Below are 20,886 nucleotides of genomic sequence, written 5' to 3' on the forward strand. Positions count from 1 at the left end.
ATGGAGTGAATCAGCTTCTTCTTTCTTTTTAATTATTCATGCTAAAATAGTAGCTTCCTGAAACACAATCTTGAGACATACTCGAGCTCTCTTATTTATTTTATATTGTGGTTTGGTTCTCATTCCCCGCATAACTGCTCTTAAGAAGAATATGATTTTGCCTTCTATTACCCTCTCTTCAACTTTTACTTTTTTTTTAATACAATTTCATTAAAAACTACAAAGTAACATTTGTCTAGCATTAGTTAGAAACTAAGCTGTAAAATGTAGCATAAAACCAAAAGAGAACAGCTTCTTGACACAAGGACTCTGAATTTTAGCTCAGAACTATAAAGACACACTTGACTTCAGGTATTTGGCATTGAGTTGTGACAGGTTTACCTTACAGCTCTGCACAAGTTGCTGATGGGCTGCAGTGTTCTTATTTGAAACAGCTGCATTCTGAGAAGCTGCAATAGTTTGAGTAGCAGCAGCTGCAGCTTGTTTAGCTGCAATCTAAGGATGAAAGGAAACAGTTAAAAACTTAGTAGTTAGTGAGTAATTCAGAGTATGAAGTACTCTAAAAATACTGAGAAATCTTCTTCAAATGCCTGCAATTTTTGTTATCATCAACCTTCCCTCCTTGCAAAATTAAAAATTCCAACAACTTATCCAAGATGTTCCAACACATTATACGATACTCTTCTTTAACAGGCCCACTACATAAAACCACGTATGTAAGTTCATTCTCACCATCACACACTTCATTCCTATGTAAGGTGATCTGTATTATCAGGGCATTATAAAAATCACCTTCTCCATAAAGTTTTCTTGAATTCAGTTAGCAAATTTGAGGCATGATTTATTTCCTAAAATACTTCTGATTTTTTATTCTCTAGAAAGCAGCTTAAATACACTTATGAAAAACTGTTATTTAGTTAGATTATCTTGTTTGTCTAATCTTGTTGTATATAAATAATTTTCAGACTACTGAAAAAAAAAGCATTTTAAAATAGATATAATGAAAGATTATTTTTTTTAAATCTGTCTTTTCTACATTTCAGCTGAGAACAGGAAAATAAAATCTGGCCTAAAACCAAACTATGGATAAATTTCATCTACAGTGCCTTTCTTGCCTTGGCTCTGCCATCGGTTGCTATGCATCTTCTCAATTTTATTTCTGTGTTTTTTTTTTTTGATTCTGTGAGTGACTTAACATTTTATTTGGATATAGTGCATTTTGACATACCTTCATAAGGAACTTTACATGAAACTCTGGCACATATACTGATAAAAAGCACTAAAGGATATTCTGCGTCAGTGACAGATCATATAGATAATTAAAACAGTTTTAGCTCAGCTGTTTGAAAACTAAACTTTTCTGATTATATGGCTAAGCCACCATCAATTATTTTCTGAATCAAATGCTTACACCACTTTTACTACATCAGTGTTAAAAACTCTTCAATTTTCCATATCTGACAACTATGATGTCATATGCTAGCATTTTAAATTTCAAGCCTTGTATTCTAGAACTGATCTTACAGTGCTTAGCACTTTTCCTGAAGTATGCATTTCTAATTACTTCCACTTATCTAGAGGTTTATCAAAATAAACCGAAAATTCAACAGTATGTGTTTCCAACCTCTAATCTGTTGACAATTTTCTTCTTGATGGCATTTTGTGCAGCAGCATTTGTAGCAACCCGCAGTCCCTCCGCTGCTTCTCGCAGACGCTGCTGCTGATCCTCATTTTCAGGATTGGCTGCAGCTCCCTGCACAAAATTTTGGAGCAAAATCATCAGTCACATAAGCTGATCTTGAAGAGGTGAATATAGAATCTTTAGTTACAGTCTGCTACATTGGCCTTTATTTTCTTTATATTACCTTATCCAAAACTAGAACATTGGACTATGAGAAGAGGAGTTAACTACAAAACAAGTCTAAGCAGAAAAATTTGTTATGAAACGTTGCTCATGTTGTTTACTGATACTTTAGTACTTCAAGGAAGTGGAACATCTGCTTTGTATACTACTTTTTGCATCGTGTTCTACTTCAGATGTCTGGGGAAAAAGTTGTTATGTAAAAGGATGCTTCTGTGATCTGTAAAATACATTATATGAAAAAATGAAAAAAAAAATGATGGAGGTTTTGTCCATCTGAAGTCTGAGAAAGTACTGGAAAGTCAAGCTATGATTGTAGCCTGCCATATAGTTCTTCTAGAGGCCTAGGAGAATGGCTAGCCCGGATTTGTAAACACCTTTTGAGTACAGGATCTAGGTCTCAATTCAAGGAACAAACCCACCTTGTGAATTTAAATAAGTTTCTAGCACAGAAAGGACAGAGGAGTCTAAATATTTGCCTGTCCTGTGAGAGCAGACATGGAGTAGGGGCTGGGGAGGTGCACACAGGATACAACACTTACAACAATCCCTAGTCAGAGGAAACTGTTCCTGAAAGAAACAGAGGCAAAGCAGCACTGTTATGGCTTCTGCCAGTTGACAGAGATTGTTGTGGTTTTTTGTTCTATTTGAGCTGGAAGACTGGTAAAGGATTTTGCATCATAGTGGCCATGACTGGTGGTAACAGCTCAAACTAGCTTGGGTCATGACAACCCTACACACAGATCAGCAAAGCAGAACAGGAAGAGTTTTCAGAAGCAGGTAATTACCAAGCAGATAATTTATACAAACTTTTGGATACTCCATTAAGTGCAAAACACCTCCAGGACCAAAAAAAACAGTTTCTACTATAACATACTACATGCCTGCTCTTCTTTGTGCCTAACTACACCATTTTAAGCTGACAATTGCTTCAATTTCCCCATACCTTTGCAGCTTCAACCATGCGGGCTGTAGAATCTGCAAGGAGCTTTGCAGCTGCTAGGAGCTTTTTTGAGTTTTCCATGTCAATTTCTGCTTCAGCATCTGACCTCATTGCATTGACGAGATCTGAAGTTGCTTGAGCCAGCACCCTGGCCTGCCGTACCATTTCACCTATGATATGCAAATATGTTTTTACTGTCCTACTCTTGGCATTTGAGCTTCAGTTTCAGAAGTTAACAAGATGAACATAACGTAACATTTGCTGAAGTGTTCTTTTGATTTCGAAAAGCACAGGTAAGTAGTTCACAACTTAGGAGCTTCACAAAGTCTTGATGACAGTGTATGTGATGGAAACTGCTACAGGGGACATGCAGAAGAGACGCAGTATTTATAGTAGATAACTAGACAAAAAGCAAAATAGAGTCTGTCAAGCTCAGGCAGACTCTTGGCACAGCGAAGATTAACAATAATGCTCACAAATTACAGCCAAGATTTTACTTCTTTAATAAAAATTACCCCCTCTTGCTTATTCTTTTAGGGCATTTGTTTTGGGAAATTATCTTCTATCTAACAATGTAAACTAGACTAGGAGCTCTTTCAGGAAGGACTCAACATTAATAAGGTGTTTCCAGTCAAAACAACAAGGGGTGTTTGGGTCAAAGGTCCAATTATTTTCAAATTTAAAAAAAAAAATTAGAAAGAAAACCAAAGCCATATTTTTTTCAGGTGCAAAGCTGACGTGTGAGGCTACAGCACTAAATGTAGAAAATGAAAGCGTAGTAGCTATTACCAGGTATTTCCAAGTGTCTACTTTTGCAAGCAATGTTTTATCCAAATGTCTAACTCAGCTCCCATTCCACATTTTCTGCAGTTAACAGTCCCTTTAAATGCTTTTTGCTACAATATTAGGCCAGCAAATCAAACTTAAGGAATAATCTGATTAGTAGTGATATAGCAGTCCCAAGCCAAACCATCCAGATCATGATTGTAAGGCTACAAGTAATTGGAAACACCACCTGAAATCTGAATGGCTTTTACTAAAATCCAAGTCAGCAAGCATAACAAGATACTTGACTGTGAAAGGAAACATTACCAAGATTATCCTGTATTGCATCCTTCTGTACAGAAGCTGAATGGTTTATAAATGTCATAAAACTTAACACATTTCATCATTCATATATCTATAATTAGATTCCTTAGGATAGCTACAGAACATTACAATAAATTCCATCAGCTTTCAGTGGGAAGATTAAGAACAGTTTAGTAAGCAGCGCATCTTTTAAAAATCTTAATCAATCAGATTTCCCAAAGAAGCTTCTTCTAGGGGCAAAATACACTGAGAACTCAAATTACTTCCCTGCACGAGTTCCGCTAGGAGAGTGTTGCGCAGCTCAAATGAGTTCCTTGAAATAAACATGGGAAATAATCTGAATTTACAAGACAAGTTTAATTGGCTCATACTGGCAGTACCACAAATAAAACTGTGATAGTGAAGTACTTAACTTCCCAGCCTTGTGTTCGGATAACACAAAAGAAAAAGCAGACAAAAACCCTAAAAATCCCAAGAGATACCACAACTGCTTTTTAAAATTGATGCCAGTTTTAAACATTAAATGAATTGTATAGATATCAAATAACACTGTCCCTTCTTATTGATAATTCATCCCATTTTTAACTATTGAAGTTTCAATTTAATTTCTTACTTCCTTACTAGAAGGTCATATTGGGTCATTTAAATGTTACACACCTCAAGCCTGCTGGTTCTAGCAGCTGCACACTTTAGAAACATCATAAGAATAAGCACTCGGGTATCTGTCTACCTATTCAGAGATGAGAACTTGCTGCACAGTTTTGTTGAGTGAAGCAGTAAAAGAAAACAGGTGGAATACTGAAGTGACAGGTTAGCACAGCTTTCACTGTTGTTGAAGAATATTCATTCTATCTAGCACAGAGCTATGTGCATTTCACTGATACAATGTCATGGGTTGAACATCGACCTAGAAGTACAGTACTCTATTTGAAACGTGCACATCTCTGAATCATGAAAAGCTACTATCCACGAGAGAGACTTACCAGCATCCCCCATTGAACTGAAAATACTCTCCGTGACACACATGATGGTATCTGTGGCCTGATCATAGCGTCCAATAGGCTCTCCCCTGCTTGCAAACTGGCGGACATGCTGCAAGAGGTCATTCAGGGCTTGGCTGACAATGCTGGCAGCTGCACTGACCTGCTTCAGTAACTCAGTGTCATCTGTGGCAGCCTGGCAGGCCCTCACACAGTTCTCCACTGAACGATCCACCAGTTTTCCTGCCTCGATCAGCTGTTCCTGGCACACTGGAGAGCTGATGGTAGGACTCACAACCTGCATGTGGAAGGGAGACAAAGCATTCAGAAAACATCTTCTTTGCAAGTTTTCCAATTGCTGCTAAACAAAACATCTATTACATTACTGTTTTCCTTAGACAGAAAACCCTGAAGTTAGTATTTAAATTGGTAATTTCAGACATCTAAATCAGGAATCTAGGCCCTGGAAATTTATTTTCATTTAGGTGTCAAAAAAGGAGGCCGCCACTTCATTCTACATCTTCAGCAGCTACTGACTTAAGCAAACGCTACACAGTGGTTCTGGGTGGTAAGCAAGCACTGAACTCCTCTAAAATAAATGTACACTTGACACAATTCCGTACTCTGGAGTTTCAAAGAAAAAGGAAGTTTAATTGGAATTGATTTGTAAAGCCTTCTGATACCAGCCTCTTGTTTGTTTGTTACAAGAGAGTACTTGGCACAGACCAAATAGCATTCTACTCATGAAGTTACAAAGACAGGTAATAAATTCTGTAATCTATTGGAAACAATCCCCCTTATTTCATTCAGGCATACCTAGACAACTTTTAGCAATGGCAAAATTGTGTATATCTTCTTAGGAAAAACTGTATGCCACTGCCTATCTTATTCTGTACTGAAGAAATTTATAGGCAGTAACAATGCCAAGTCCACATAATGAAAATTCATACATATTCATTAAAAATCTCTTACAGCCAAAGCAACAAGGTGAAAATATTGAAAATGTAATAGTTAAAATGGGCCATTAGTTTTATTATGAGCCACCTGGATGTTTCAGAACAGCTGAATACCCATTTACCAACACAATCCTACAGAAGCAGAACCTGCAGATTTCACAAGCAGTTTCTAAAATAAGAATTGTAAATTGCTTTAATTTTTAATGGGAAGCAATTGTTGGCCAAAAGCAATTAAAACAGTTGAGCTACTGCAAAACACAGTAAATACATTTGAAATCAACATCACTAACTTAATTTTGATTAAGTTTTAGGTTATGTGAATTCATTGAAATTTTAGGCTTCAACAGAAAACTTGCATAGCCCCCCAGGCAAGTCTTACTTCTTATACCAATACTACTGAAGTTTGTCCTTTGCTCATTACCATCAATTCAACAGATGAGCTATATTATTTATGGAACCTTCTTTGGCGATTATGGCAGCACCTCACATCCTCTGGGCCACTCTTGGCTACACTTACAGGAGACTATTTATTTATCAGCAAGTCTGATATCAACTAAGTTTACAACTCTGATATTACCACAGTATATTGCCTGAGACTACCAGGAACATACAGAAGGATGCACCCAGACAGATGCTTTGCCACATCATTAACACTGCTAGCCTCACCTTGGCACAAGCCACAAGCTGGGAAGTAGAGAGTGCACACTGTGTAGCAGCAGCAATCACTCTGTTCTGCAGGACTGTATCTTCAGCAACCTGTGCTACATTCTTGGCCTTCAACACTAACATAGCGGCAGCATTTGCAACAGCTTTGGCCAGACTCATCAGAACATCCTAGAAAAATAAAGAGAAAACTCAGTCTTATAAGCATAAGAGTATGCTTTGCTGATGTAAGATAAAGTCATCTCAAGGTAAACAAAAAAAAAATTCTATTCATTAAAACAAAATCATCACTTCAAGAAAGGCAGCAAACGTAGCTATTTCTTAGAAAACTGGATAAAACAATCATTGCTTTATTTTCACCATCAAATTACTGGACAAGTATGAACCATCAAACTTGAAAATGGCTAGGAGCCAACAGAAAACATGTAACAATTTGGGACATGGAGCTGTTCATCTTCACCTCTGGAGAATACAGTACCAGGACAGAAAGATCTGGAGTTTAGCATTAAACATGCTAAATGTGGTAAAAAGATGAAAGCCTCAAGGAGCAAACTGCTAACTAAAGACAGACAGTACTTGAAGTTAATACTAAATTTGAGTACTTAATTGTGATTAACAGTAGAACTCCATTTTTGAAGATGCCATTTCCAATTAAATTATTTCATAATTTACAAAGTAAAATCATTCCTGATCAAAAACACATGTAACAGATCTTAATCCCAGAACATTTTTCCCCTTGTATAATAACACTTTAGTTTCTTGAAGATGAAAAATTAAAACACAAATACTGCAGAAATAGTTCAGAAAATTTCTTCCTCTTTTCCCATTTAAAATGCTACATTTCATATACTACTTTTTTTTTTTTTTTTTTTTTAAGTGGGATGGAGCTGTGAAGAGACACTATAGATACGTCTGTGTAATTTTCATTTGGGAGCAGAAATGGATTTTAATTTCAGAAACTGAAAAAAACATATTTTCATTTTAAGACATAAAGGCATCATAAACCACCCCTCTCCTTACCCATCTACAATTCTTTCATTTACCCAAAGAAGAAAGCAGAGGGTAGCAATACATATAAAACTAGCAATACAAATGATAACTCTGATGAAACCTGCAGACAGATTTACTAGTGCATCAAGGGTTTAAACTGGCCTGTAAGTTCTATTTTGCATAAAATATCCTCCAGAGGTCCATCTTTTGCTGTAGAATACTTCCCCTTATTTCTCAATCAAACCTGTTGTTGGCATTGAGTGGGGAAAAAAATGTTTTTAACGATGCATCTAAGGAGAACAACTTTAAACTGCTAACTGTGTGATTAAACAGGCATTATCCTTTGACAATCAATAATATTAATCACCTTGTAATAAAGCTACATAGTTCTGACAGTAACAAGCAATCCCTTCTTTACCTGGAACCTTTCATCTGTTTCATTCTCTCCAATCTGTCTCAGTAGCTCTCCACTGGCTTGCCCAATGCTTCCAGCTGCAGTCAAAACTGTCTGTCGAGGCTGGAAAAATAATAGTGAAATGAGTTATTTGAAAGAAAATGAGCTTTACTTAAAACTTTGGATTTCCTCAAGGAATATCTGCATTAGCATGCAATCAACATGACTAAGAAAAATTATATCAATGATTCTTTGGAAAAATCTTCATTTTTCCCTATACACAGCTGGTTTATTTTGGGAGTTTCACCTACAGAATGTGAGATGAACTTGGAATAATTTGAATAGTCATTACTGTAATGACCACAGAAAAATAAGGATGGACAGTCAATACACCAACTGATCTTAAACAGCAGATTTCACATTTCTTCAGAACAAATACCTGAAGAGATGAAAAGTGAACTAGCTTCAGATTTGAATTCACAACAAACTGATCCAGATATCCTATCCAGGTTAGTACCTCTTTCATTTCTGGAAAACTATCATAGAGGTTAACTTCTCATTTTATTTGTCAAAGATAACAAACATAGTATAGAAATAAATCAGAAAAGAGTATCTCTTCATTTCCCGCTGGCCTCAAAATGGACCCACCGTTGACCAATCCTGACCCAATGATTTACATTGGCTATGCCTTTGTGGTAACATTATTCTAGAAAGTGGAAATGTGCTGCACAGCAACAGCTGGAAGAGAGGAGTGGGAAAATGTAGAGACACCACCCTGCAGGCACCAAGGTCTATGAAGAAGAAGGGGAGTTCCAGGCACTGGATGAGAAGTCCAGTGTTAAATCATCACACTCACCTCTCCTGAAGTAGGCTGAACAGCCTTCAGCAAGTCTGAGACAGCAATGGCCAATGTTCGAGCAGCTTTCAGGAGGTCCTCTCCACTTCCAACTTCATCATCCATGAGAGCAGCAAGCAGTTTCACACCTTTAGACATCTCGGTGAGGTTGGAAGAGATGGTTGTAATTGCACATCCCACAGCAGTGTAGTCAGTGTCAACAGGGTCACCTGTAGAGCAAATATTTCTCATGAGAAGAACGCTTCAGTGGTTAAAAAGGAAAGTGAGGCGGCCACTCTGTGCTACGATCTGGTGAGAGACAGCAGATAGATGTGAAGATGGCCAAACAAAGCCTACTAAATAATTTCAGAGTCATTTAAAAACTAAGGTCTGCTATAATTTTTCCAATCTTCATATGTCTCTTAAATAGAATTACTCTTCACCCAAGTAATTTGCTGAAAAGTCTATGGTTTCAGCTATCTTTTCAATTTCAACCTTCAAAGAACTGAAAGTAACCTAGAATTAACCCCTTTAAATCACTCAGCTCCTTCAATTTGTAATTTGCCAAAGCAAAAATATTGTCAATAAATATCTACAATCTCTAACAAGTGTTAAACAAGTAATGCTCTTTTGTAGTAACACTGCAGAGAGTGCTCTGCTGAATAAGCAAGCTACACTTTATTTTCATCAGTGCAGTACTCTCAGCATTAACGATGATAAAACGAAAATCAGAAAATTGTACTGGTAGGGATAGCTTGTTTTGCATGTCAGTGCACACAGGTATTGGACTATTTTGAAAAAAACTTCTCACAAACTCCCTAACAGTCAGTCCCTATGAAATTTGAATTGGACTGATAAATAATTAGGAGACTGCAAGCAAGTCCTTCCCTTTGAAATTTACCTGCTGTAAGGTTAACAACAGAAGCAGTTCCTGCAGTGATAGCGTCAACCTGAGAGTGTATTTCATGTTTTGATTCATCAACCTTGTTCTGAACCCATACTCTTGATGCCTGAAGAGCAAGAACAAAAAACAAGAATGAAAGACTGCAGTAACACCATAAACAGCGTATTCATGAAAGATTATGACTCTTTACTGACAGTCTCCTGTTAATTGCCGTTTCTTGATCTGACCTCCTGACTTAGCCTGGATCAAAAGTTACAGAATCATATATTACTCTTTTTCATTTGGTCATATTTTTCAAGGTTTGGGAGGCGGTCGCACTCATCATAAGTATTGTTCATAGTTTGCCTTTATTTGTACATATGCACAGGAAACAAAGAGAACCTCAAAGTTATGCAAGGATGGTTGCTACAACCAATCTCAGAAGACTGAAAGTGAGTTGGAGCAGTGTACGCTTACTCCTTATAGCACAAAACATTTAAAAGCTTTAGAGATATCATTTTATCTCCAGAGACAATTACTAATCTGGTCTATAAACTCCCCAAGCATTAACATCTATTTCTATGGAGACTAGAAAAACTCACCATGTCCTGCCCTAGAGGTGGTAGGTTATCAACCTCACTGAGGTCAGCTTGAGCTTGTTGAACAGCATGCATGCTGGTATTAATAGTCCCCATTAAGGCCTGTTGAGCTGAAGTCTGAAAGGCAGAACAAGGAAATAGCTATGCCATGTTCCAGAGGACACTTCAAGCAGGTGTTACTTAGCCATTAAAAGACAGAAAGCGACAATTATACAAGCTAGGATCTCCCTGATGCAGTGGAGAAGGTAAAGTTCACCGAAACTCTTCTCACAGCCCTGATCCTGCCTATACCATTTTACACTCACACTCCTCTTTACTTGCACACATTTATAAAATGTTAAACTTGCAGCCACCAAGGTCAAACAGCTACACATACTGCCCTTCTAGTAGTAAATCATGAGCTTAAGTATTGAGTATACTCTATATAGCCTACTTAAGCTTTTTGATATTCTTAATTTAAATAAGAAAACTCAGCATCAACTTTAAGCCTCCTAGAAAATTTTAAATTGGTAGACCATTGACAAGCTGCATATGAGCGTTTTTTTCTAAAACTGTTTACTTTTGACAGTCTTTAAAATGTTTTTTTAAAGCTCCTGACTACTGTATTAACTACTTGGAACTAAAGAAAAGGCTGGAAAAGCTAGTTTCAAGACAAATGAAGAAGTCATTCAAAATGTATCTAAATACTTCAGGGTTGCTCAAAATACATATTCAGTAAGACAGCCAGTACATCACACTCGACACCACCCCCCTGCTCTTAGCAACATGGATAACATCCTGTTTCCAGCTACTTGCAAAACCAACAGGATTCAAATGCAGATACAGAACAAGAAGGTTGCTCACAAGAGGGGGCATATGTCCTCTGTGCATCTGACCAATCGTGACCTGTTGCTGAGGAGAAGGCATGATGCCAACATTGAAAGTTTCTGGGCCACTGGACCCTGAACGCATAACAGCTGGTAGTGCTACAGAGCCATGCTCTACCTTCCCTGTTCGGTTGAACTGTTGCTGTAAGATGGTAGACCTAAAAGAAAATGAATGAGTGAATAAATAAACAGACAGCTAGATGGATAAGAAAATAAATAAATAAAATAGAAAATTGCAATAAGGAATTAGTCATCTCCTGTAAGTCCTACCAGATGTTCTTCCTTTAGGATTTTAAACTGCATTTCACATCATTTGGAGAAGCTAAAAAATTTCAGTCTTTTCTTCCAACCATTTTCTAGTACTTTAGAAAAAAAATACATCTGCAGCTTTCAGTAGATCAAATATCAATAGCACTAATGAGCAAGCAGCAAGGAAAGAAGGTAATGCACAGTTTTGGTATATATGGAACAAAAGCTTTACCTAAGATGTTTCACAGGCAGAATTAGAACAAGGTTTATAGTATAACAGACTGTTCTGTTTTAACTGTGTCAGAGGCTGATCAAAAGCACAATTGCTTTGGAGATGGTTTTTGTGAGCAACCTCTACATTTGGGATAAAAAGTAACATTACTTCCTTCTTTACACACATATGCACACAGTACTTGCCAATAATCTGGAAGTCCAGATTATTACTCTACCCTCACGAGGCCCCATCGGGAGTCCAGGTCTGGGGCCCCCAGCACAAGAAAGATGCAGAGTTGTTGGAGAGGGTCCAGAGGAGAGCCACAAAGATGCTCAGGGGGCTGGAGCATCCCTTCTATGAAGACAGGCTGAGGGAGCTGGGCTTGTTTGGCTTAGGGAAGAGAAGGTTCCAGGGAGACCTCACTGCAGCTTTCCAAAACTTAGAGAACTTTTGAACAGCAAAGAAGTCATCTTTTTACACAGGTAGACAGTGACAGGACAAGGGGCAATGGTTTTAAACTAAACAAGGGTAGGTTTACATTAAATATCGGGGGAAAATTTTCACTGAGAGAGTGGTAAAGTACTGGTGCAGGCTTCCCAGAGAAGCCATGGATGCCCCATAAGTGGAGGTACTCAAGACAAGTTGCCCTGGGCAACCAGATGTAGTGCTTGATTTAGTGGGTGGCAACCCCACCTGTGGTAGGGTGGTTGATCCTTGAGGTCCTTTTCAAACCAAGCCATTCTATGATGACTTATAGTCTGAGCTCCATTGTTCAAGAATCAACTTACCATAAATTGGTACCAGTGCTTGTTGCCTTAACAAGCATTTTTACTATAGAAAAACCTACCTTACACAATCCTATCATGAAGCTAGAAGTCTGCAAAATTGCCTGGAGGCAGTGCTCGCTTCTGTTGAACTACTCTGTAAACAATTTCTGAAGTGTAATAACTATACTGTATTTTGAGTGATGAAAAAAGTTGCCATTGCTAATGGATGTAGCACAAATATTTAGTCCTGTTGTACACACTCACTTCTTCGGTGAAACAGATTCTTCCAACATGGTTGATTCCTCATCACCTTCAAGACCAAATCTATCTTTACTTTGTTTCTAGAGGGGAAAAAAAAACCCACAAAGTTAAACAATATAAGTAGCTTCTTGACTGCTCTCTCTCCTGTATTTTCTTGCCATTTATCAGAAATCTAGTCAAATAAATTGCAGTCTTGTCCAGTGCTGAAAACTAGCACTGGACAAGTTAGTTAGAACTGCTCATTTTTGAAAGAGTGTGACAATATAGCCTTCACCTTGGAAGAGGTTAAATTGTCCTTCAGCATCTAACAGACCAAGTTCTAAGTCCTGGAAGACTAAGTGCACAAAGAGAAAAAGCTGTGTCATCTTATGACTCAAGATCAGCCAACTAGAACGCAGCTACAAACTACCTTAAGAATCCTGAAATGTCATTATATAGGGCTACCTACCACTAGGAAACACATATCCATAGGAAAGGTGTATTTAACAAGGTACCAAGTTCTTTTACCACAGTTACTTCATATACCTGATCAATCTGACTTTGATCTCAAGATCTGACTTTGAGGAAGGGCTGGGTTTTGTTTGTTTGTTGTTTTAACTTTATAATGTCAAAAAGGAGGTAAAAGTACACAAAAGCATTAAATTACTCTAAGCCTCTAGAAAACAAACAGGAAACTATAAAAAGTTATAAAGGCATAGCCTTGTAAAAAATAGTCAGTTTCCACTGGTGACCTAGTGCCAATACATAGCTTTCCTTCTAACTCGTTAAATGACTTGCACTCCAAATATTCAGAAGGCAAGAGGGAAACGCTCCCTGATTTAGAAACCTTAGGATTCTTAAATACATTTAAGAGGAACTCTTCATGCATATCCACATATATGCACACAAACTTTCTTCTGAAAAGTCCTTACTGTTTGAGTGTATGCATGAAACAGCCTACTTCTAGTTGATGATATCTTGCTTCCAGATTAGCAAGAAATAAAAAAAACCAAAACAACTGGATTAAAAACCAAGTAAAAGCTACTCGGGATTCCTTGTCAACTTGTGAAAAACAACTTATCACTAAAACTGCAGTATAAGAGTTTGCGCAATTTATTTTTTTAAAAGGAGCAATAGTTCAGGAAGAAAAAAATGTTACCAATCCACATCAGAATATATGAACTGAAATAGTCGTAAAGACATCAAGAATCATTAACATTATGCATCTGAGAGATGAACCATACTTCATGACATGCATCAATGAGGCAAGTTGGCTCAACAACTGGAAACTGTATGCTTCTCATGTGCACCATGAAGCATCATAGGTATTTACTACTTAATCTGTTCAAACTTCATCCATTTTTAAATTGGCTTTGTCAACAGACTGTAAAGAAGAAATCAAAGACTGGAAATGAGTAGAAACATGCACATCTGCTCTATCAGAGACTGCTTTTGTTTGAAATTACAGAGCAAAGCTATATGTGAAGTTTAAGAGAGTGAGAATTGAGTATTAAACTGTCTGCGGAAGCTTGCTGCTTATTTAACATATTAAGTCTGAGATTGACAACCCCAAAGAAAACACTTTTTGGATTCTTCCTCAAACTCTGATTTCACAACACTTGATGTTACATCCCACACCGCATGAACAAGGGCAACAAATTCCCCTAAGCTACCTAGTTTTCTGTCATTCCTTGGCTATTAAAAATCTGCTAGAGCAAATTATTAAGGTTCAGCCAAACTGCATCGAATAAAAACTTTGCAAGGAGTAAACAGTGCTAACTGAAATACTTCAGAGCACAACATTATTTACTTGTGAATATTAATTCTGAAGATTCATATCAGCCTCTCCTCTCTTACCAGGCACACTTCACAAAAATAAATTTCAAGGCACTCTTCACAAACACCAATTTCCTCCCTCTCTCTGCAGAAAGGAAATTTATATCTTTGCTTTACTGACCACAGTATTTGATATGCAGTTTGTCAAAAAATGACCTATTTACTCATTTTTGCCAAAATACTTGCTTGGCTTTGACATAATATATGCAACAGACAAGACAATTATTACACAGTCTTTAACATAGTTTTAAAAGCTGATCATTTCTTCCAACTTAATTCATTGCTTTGGTCCAAAGCGTGAAAGAGCTAGCTTAAAAGGAGACTTTTTAAAAACAGTTCCTTGGATATGCACTCATAGACAGAAGTTCACCTTCCATATGAAGCTGAACCCAAGCCCAGGTGTGTTGTATTGACTCTGACCCATACTACTTCTATAGTTAACAATCTTGATATCTTCCAGAAACAACCACGTACAGTGAACAGAAATAGCTTATCGTACTTAAATGTAAAAGTAAATAATGCCAAACACTGGATAGTACTGACTTCTGTCTGAGAAAAACTGCAGCTTGCACTCATTCAAGCTTTGGCACTGCTATACAGTGATTTTACAGCATTTTTCCTAGACATCATCCTAATATTATACCTTCTTCAGGATGATATCAATATAACCCGCAATTAACTGAGAGATCTGCTCCCCTTCAGTGGTCTGTACTGAGTAATAGCTTTCCTGATATTCACCAAAATCCTGGAAAAAAAAAGAATAAAATTAACTCCTTGAAAACACAGGATAAATAAATAAACAGTACCAAATGCGAAATAATTCCAATTTTAAAATGGCTCGTATAGACACTTGATTATATCTAACAGTAGATGAAACTACTCCAAGACTATATATAGAAGTAAGGAGGAGAGAAGGATGTTTTTATTAGTGCCTAAAATAAGATTCTCAAATCCAAATGGCACAAGAGCAATAGATATTTAGCCTGACTTTGTCAGTCTTAGACACTGAATGGAAGAGGAAACCTGAGAACTGTATTCTAAAGTATATCTCCCATGCCAATGGAAATCATATCCATTAGAGTTCTTTATAATTTATGTTCATACCCTGAAAGCCACAAATTGCATTTTTAATGGTAATCAACATAAGGGGTTAAGCAGGGGTTAACAATGTTTCCCATAACAGTATTGTTGTTAGGCACAGAACAGATTTAAAGAGTGCTTTTTGGGAAACTGATCCATGTAACAACATCAGAACACAGACTGACCCTAGACTCCAAGATGGGCCAACTTATTACTATAGTACTCTGTGGCTCTACTTAATTCTAGAGAATTCCAGATATAAAAAATTATGTTAAATAAATTGTTGAGATTGCAAGTCTATCTTCCTTTCCCTATGCCACATAGATCCTTCTTCCTTCTGAAATGCACAGAAAGATTACCAGAGTAAAGCTTTTAGGTGAGGCAGCCCAGCGTTTCACAGTTGTCAGTGGCCATTCCTGCAACACTTCTTTGGTCTTCTCATCCACACGCATCACTGAGTCCTTGGTGACACCCAGCAAACGAGGAACCAGCTTGTTTTTACCTTTCATTTTTTCCTAAACCAGGATGCAAAAGATTGTTTTCATTAAACTGCAGCATGCCAGAGAAGGAAAGAAAAAATCATGATGAATACACTGAAAAAGAGAAGCATGCAGATGAAAAAAATTTGAGCTACCAAGTTCAGTTTTTCCAGCCACAGAAAGCAATATTTCAAGCAATGCATTAACATCATCAAGTTCTTGTCTTTACTTCATTTTTACCAAGCAGATCAGAATACACTCCATTTTCTGTCTCCTAGTAAATAGAAGCATTTTAGGGAGGAAATCTTTGGAAGTCACTGGAAAAAAAAACATGACAGCAGCCCTTCTAGAAAGAAGCCTTCACAAGTAAAACCATATTAGAGAAGCTGAGTGGGAAACTGGAAGACTGAGAAGCTGAGTTACCATCAGTTTTTGCTCTCAGCCTCTCCACTTCTCTACAAAACATCTGGAGAGTAAAAAAAACAGGAAGGGTAACTGGGATTTATTCGGGCTGTAAATAAAACAAGATCAGCCATAATTTGTCCCACATTCTGGATTTAAAATTTTTGTTATTTTCAATCCACAAGAGCATCCTAACTCATGCCATGGGAAGGGGACAGAATTAATCAGAATGCTACAAGTTTCTCTGTCTTATTGGGCATTCCACCTCTTCAGTTTTTTAAGGTCACAGAACATAGACCACAAACAACAATTTGCTACAAAATCTATAATAAAATAATAACTTGATTCATAATAAACAGCAAAAATTCCAAGATTCCTACATTCCGTACAATAGACACTGGCCTACGATACTGAAAATGAACACAGCTTTGGATAGGGCTGAAAAGACATTTCACAGCCAGGTTGCTAGCTCAACAGCTCCTCTGAAGAGCTGAGACTGCTTTCTTCACTAAAATTAACTAACAAGACATTTTTCCTTAAAGGAAACAAAAAGAAAAAGTAATTATTTCAATACTCCATGAATATTATAATCCTCTGCTTGTTTTTCATTCTATTTTCACCTATCCGCTTCCAGAGTATTTACAGGTGACTTTAGGAAAAGGCAAGATATTGACATTCAGCTACCTACAATGACTCATAACCACAACTGAGGCAACCTAAGAGTGAGAACTTTTTCCTATGTTTAGCCTCCTTTTATTTATATGTCAGGAATTACTGGACACTGAAACATTAGTGCTTCAGTCCAACTTTAACAGTAAAGCATCAGAATCTTGGTATCAATTTGTTTCATCATCTTTAGACCACAGTCCCCCTTATTGTAAAGACTAAGAAAAATTAATCATGCAACTGATGAAGTTCTTCATCAGATGCAGGTGTCAGAATGCAATTCATACTACCATTAAATAGAAGCAGCTTTCGAGGTTTTTTTTCTTGTGTGTGTGTGTGTGTGTGAGTGAAGACTCCTATGATTGAAGTACTTTGTGACCAAAAGATAAAAGGAGAAATGTCCATGTAAAGAAGTAAAATCAAGACTAAAGTTTCTTTCTGGAATTCAGTACAAGTATAAAACTGAAACGATCCTCTCTCATATGGTCATTTAAGCTTTTTATTTTTTCTCCCAAATGTTGCTTACAGAAAGGTTTAGAAACCTTTGACCTTTGTTTAGTGGAGAAACTGAGGTAATATATAACCAAGCACATAATACAGTCAGCAAGAGCTAACAGAAACCAACCTTAACAAGAAAAAAGGACACTCCGTAGGTCCGCAGGGAACGAGCTAGCTTCACATACTTCACTTTGGCTTCTATTTCACTCATCTCACCACAGTTTTTATGTTCCTGCAATGAGAATTCGGTATCATTTAGAAATAACATTCTTTCTGGAAACAAAATTAAACTGATAAAAGGCAACAAGTTTTTTATGCTTAGTTAATAATTGTCCAAATTAAAACACTTGAAACAATAGTGGGTAGAAATGTAAGAATGACTGTATGTAGTAATTTCTGATATCAAAGTATACAATAACCATGACCATCATCTATTCTATCTGTGCCTCAATCAAGCAGATTTAACCTAGTTCTGAAACAGTTTAAATTATGGGTATTGCTACTATTTGATACCAGTAGGTTTCATATTGTCAATGTCTCTTTAATTATACTATAAATCATTTAAAGCTCATTTAAAAATCCTAGCACCCACAATTTATTCTGGGAACAGACTATTTGTGCTTTGTGCTCTAAACCTCTGATTCATAGTTTCATGAGACTCATGCCTTCTAACTTCTTGTCTCTTGAATGGGTTCCCTGTGGGCTTTTGTTTTTTCCTTTTTCTTTGCCAGCTGCACCCTTATCCACAATTACATCACTAACTGAAAAGAATTCTACAGGTGATTTTTTTTTCAAAACAGTTCAACCTGAAACATCTAGGTATCTTATAACTCCATTTCTATTTAGTATTTAAACAATATACTCATGACATCTTCTTACCTGCAAGAAATGACAATTACCAATACTACCCTATCCAAACCTCCTACCAACATCTGCCCTCCAGTTCTGCTGAAAATCCTGTCTTGACCTGCCACTATTCAAGTACTGTTTGTGGGTTTCCCTGGAACACTCCATCTCCCTTCACAATCATCTTCATCTTCCGAACTGCTGGTTGCCATCTCCTCCGTGCTGATTGATGGCAGCAGGGGGAGCACCAGCAACATGGGAAACATTTCCCTACTCTTGCTTAAGTTCCCACCTTAAAACTCCACAGAGGAGCACTGAGAGGAGCAATTGCAACTCTAGAAATCTTCTTGCATCCCAAGAATGCAGACTGATCAGATCTCTCAAATTCAGCATAGAACATGCTTAGGATCCCTGAGGAACATGGAGCATAGTCATTGTAAATGATTTAGAGAAAGTCATCTGCCAAACTAAAAAATTTTATAACTCAGGAGAATAGTTTATGCTTTCCAAAGAGACAGCTTAGTTACTCTGACTTAATGTTGTAGCTTGACGAGAGTCAAAGCCCTCACTGATCAAAATCCATACACTGAAGTACATTCTTGAAACTACTCAGACCTTGGTAAGTAATTTGCTATCAGTCCCACACTTGGACATGAATGAGACTTCTTTGCTTAAACTACAATGTCATCATCACCAGCTAAAAGTATACAGAAAAGTGTACCTTCGATGTAAATGAAGTGCATCTTCATTTACAAGCATGTATTACAAACTCCAGTCTGAAGATTTACCACGCTACAGAATTCATTATGAGTGTTACAGACATTCCTATGTATACTTTCCTAAGTATCTGACCTCCTGCTGCTCTTCTACTTCTCTTTCAAGACTGCAATTCACTGGTACATCTTTGCAGAAACTGTATGACTTGATTTCAGCTGCTGACCTCAGAATTTTCAAATTAAGATTACACTCCCAAATTCATATTTCAATCAGCACAGGCATTTAGGGCATCTACAGCACTCAAGTTTGAGAACAATTCCAACAGTATTAGTATACTGGAGACTCAACTGCTTTAAGTCTTTTACAACTGTGTGATTTCCAGGTACATCACTGAATTAAAAGTATTAGCTGGAAAACTCCATATTACTTGAAGCTCATAACTAAACAGTGAGTGCATGAAAGACTGTGCAGAAGTAGTGAAAATGGTTTTCCTAAATGTGCTTCTGCTTTAGTACAAAAACACATCCTTACATTTCAATGCAACTGAGAAAAAGGTCTTACTAATATTTTCTCTGTCCTCTTCAACAAAGTACACTGACTAGTCATCAGTGAAGGAAAAACAATCAGGACAAAAACCAGTCAGTTTTTCAGTCTCACAATTACCTGAAATATTCTTTTTTCAGCCCCTCTTTGTTTGGTATATTCTTTAGGTAGGAATTCTTTTAGGCTAGGAAACAAACAAACAAATATTATAGTGCCTTCTTGAGAAGGGATGCTTTCCACACTTCTTTATTGCTACTATGTCACTCAACCTTCCTGAACTGGACATAAAATACCTGTATTGTCTTTAAACTAAAAAGACAGCAAAATGCTTAAAAAATGGAAATAATCACAGAATCATAGAATGGCCTGGGTTGAAAAGGACCACAATGCTCATCTGGTTTCAAACTCCCTGCTATGTGCAGGGTCGCCAACCAGCAGACCAGGCTGCCCAGAGCCACATCCAGCCTGGCCTTGAATGCCTCCAGGGATGGGGCATCCACAACCTCCTTGGGCAACCTGTACTCCCTAGCTCTGGCATAACAAAAGTTTTAGTACTCTTAAATCTAATTCTAGATGGTCAACTTGTGGCTCTTGAGCTGCAGAGAAATTCAGAGCAGTTCTGATGCAAGGGGCTTACATGTCTAATGTACATGACATGAGAATGGGGTTGCATTAACAGGACAGAATCCACCAAATAACATTAATTTTGGCTTTCCAAGAAAGCAGGAAGGGCTTCCATGGCCAACATCACCATGTGATTGGGAAAAACAGCTGCATAGCTAACTGGCATTCTGGGGAAAGCTGGCACCCTGTAATGCCTAATAAGCCACAGCCAAAGGTCCCCCCTCAGCAGATGGAGCGCTGATTTATGCAGTAAGGCTCCTGCCACAGAAAACACATGGGATCTCTGCTCTGAATGCTAAAATGCATTTAGATTGTGACAACCTAACAATAGTTACACTTCAAGCCACCCAAATGTATAAGTTAACAGTGTTTACTCTAAAAATCCAGGTTTGTGTTTGTGTTCTACATGAGGTCCAAACTGGATCTGTGCTTGAAAGCCTCCAAACTCACAGGCCTTTTCAAAGGAGACAGGATGGGAACCATTCAGAATGTCATCACGAGCCTATACGAGGTAAAGAAAGACATATCAAGGACACTCAAGGTAATTAGTTCATCTCTGAAATTCCTTAGAAGTTTAAGCACAGGCCAAGAGTCCAGCAACAGTTTTCTGTCTGAATGTCTTTGTTATATTAGTCATAAACACATCCACAATGGAATAATAAACAA

The 20,886-nt window shown here is 37.4% G+C and overlaps 1 protein-coding gene across 7 annotated transcripts in view; it reads right to left on the minus strand.

Moving 5' to 3' along the window:
• Positions 1–20,886, minus strand: part of TLN2 (talin 2) — a 145,177-nt gene that overhangs the window by 63,969 nt on the left and 60,322 nt on the right. For all 7 annotated transcript variants that reach the window (XM_085233622.1, XM_085233627.1, XM_085233624.1 and 4 more), the window contains 16 exons: positions 20,595–20,722; positions 19,717–19,780; positions 17,618–17,722; positions 15,805–15,960; positions 15,009–15,110; positions 12,554–12,630; positions 11,037–11,217; positions 10,197–10,310; positions 9,613–9,721; positions 8,733–8,941; positions 7,901–7,999; positions 6,496–6,663; positions 4,877–5,171; positions 2,808–2,974; positions 1,625–1,753; positions 382–495 (listed from right to left, as the gene is read on the minus strand). In XM_085233622.1, the coding sequence (XP_085089748.1) occupies positions 382–495; positions 1,625–1,753; positions 2,808–2,974; positions 4,877–5,171; positions 6,496–6,663; positions 7,901–7,999; positions 8,733–8,941; positions 9,613–9,721; positions 10,197–10,310; positions 11,037–11,217; positions 12,554–12,630; positions 15,009–15,110; positions 15,805–15,960; positions 17,618–17,722; positions 19,717–19,780; positions 20,595–20,722 (2,217 nt within the window). The remainder of the gene's footprint in view (positions 1–381; positions 496–1,624; positions 1,754–2,807; positions 2,975–4,876; positions 5,172–6,495; positions 6,664–7,900; positions 8,000–8,732; positions 8,942–9,612; positions 9,722–10,196; positions 10,311–11,036; positions 11,218–12,553; positions 12,631–15,008; positions 15,111–15,804; positions 15,961–17,617; positions 17,723–19,716; positions 19,781–20,594; positions 20,723–20,886) is intronic.

Source organism: Meleagris gallopavo, chromosome 12 (genome assembly GCF_905368555.1).
Source record: "Meleagris gallopavo chromosome 12, MGAL_WU_HG_1.1, whole genome shotgun sequence".
NCBI lineage: Eukaryota > Metazoa > Chordata > Aves > Galliformes > Phasianidae > Meleagris > Meleagris gallopavo.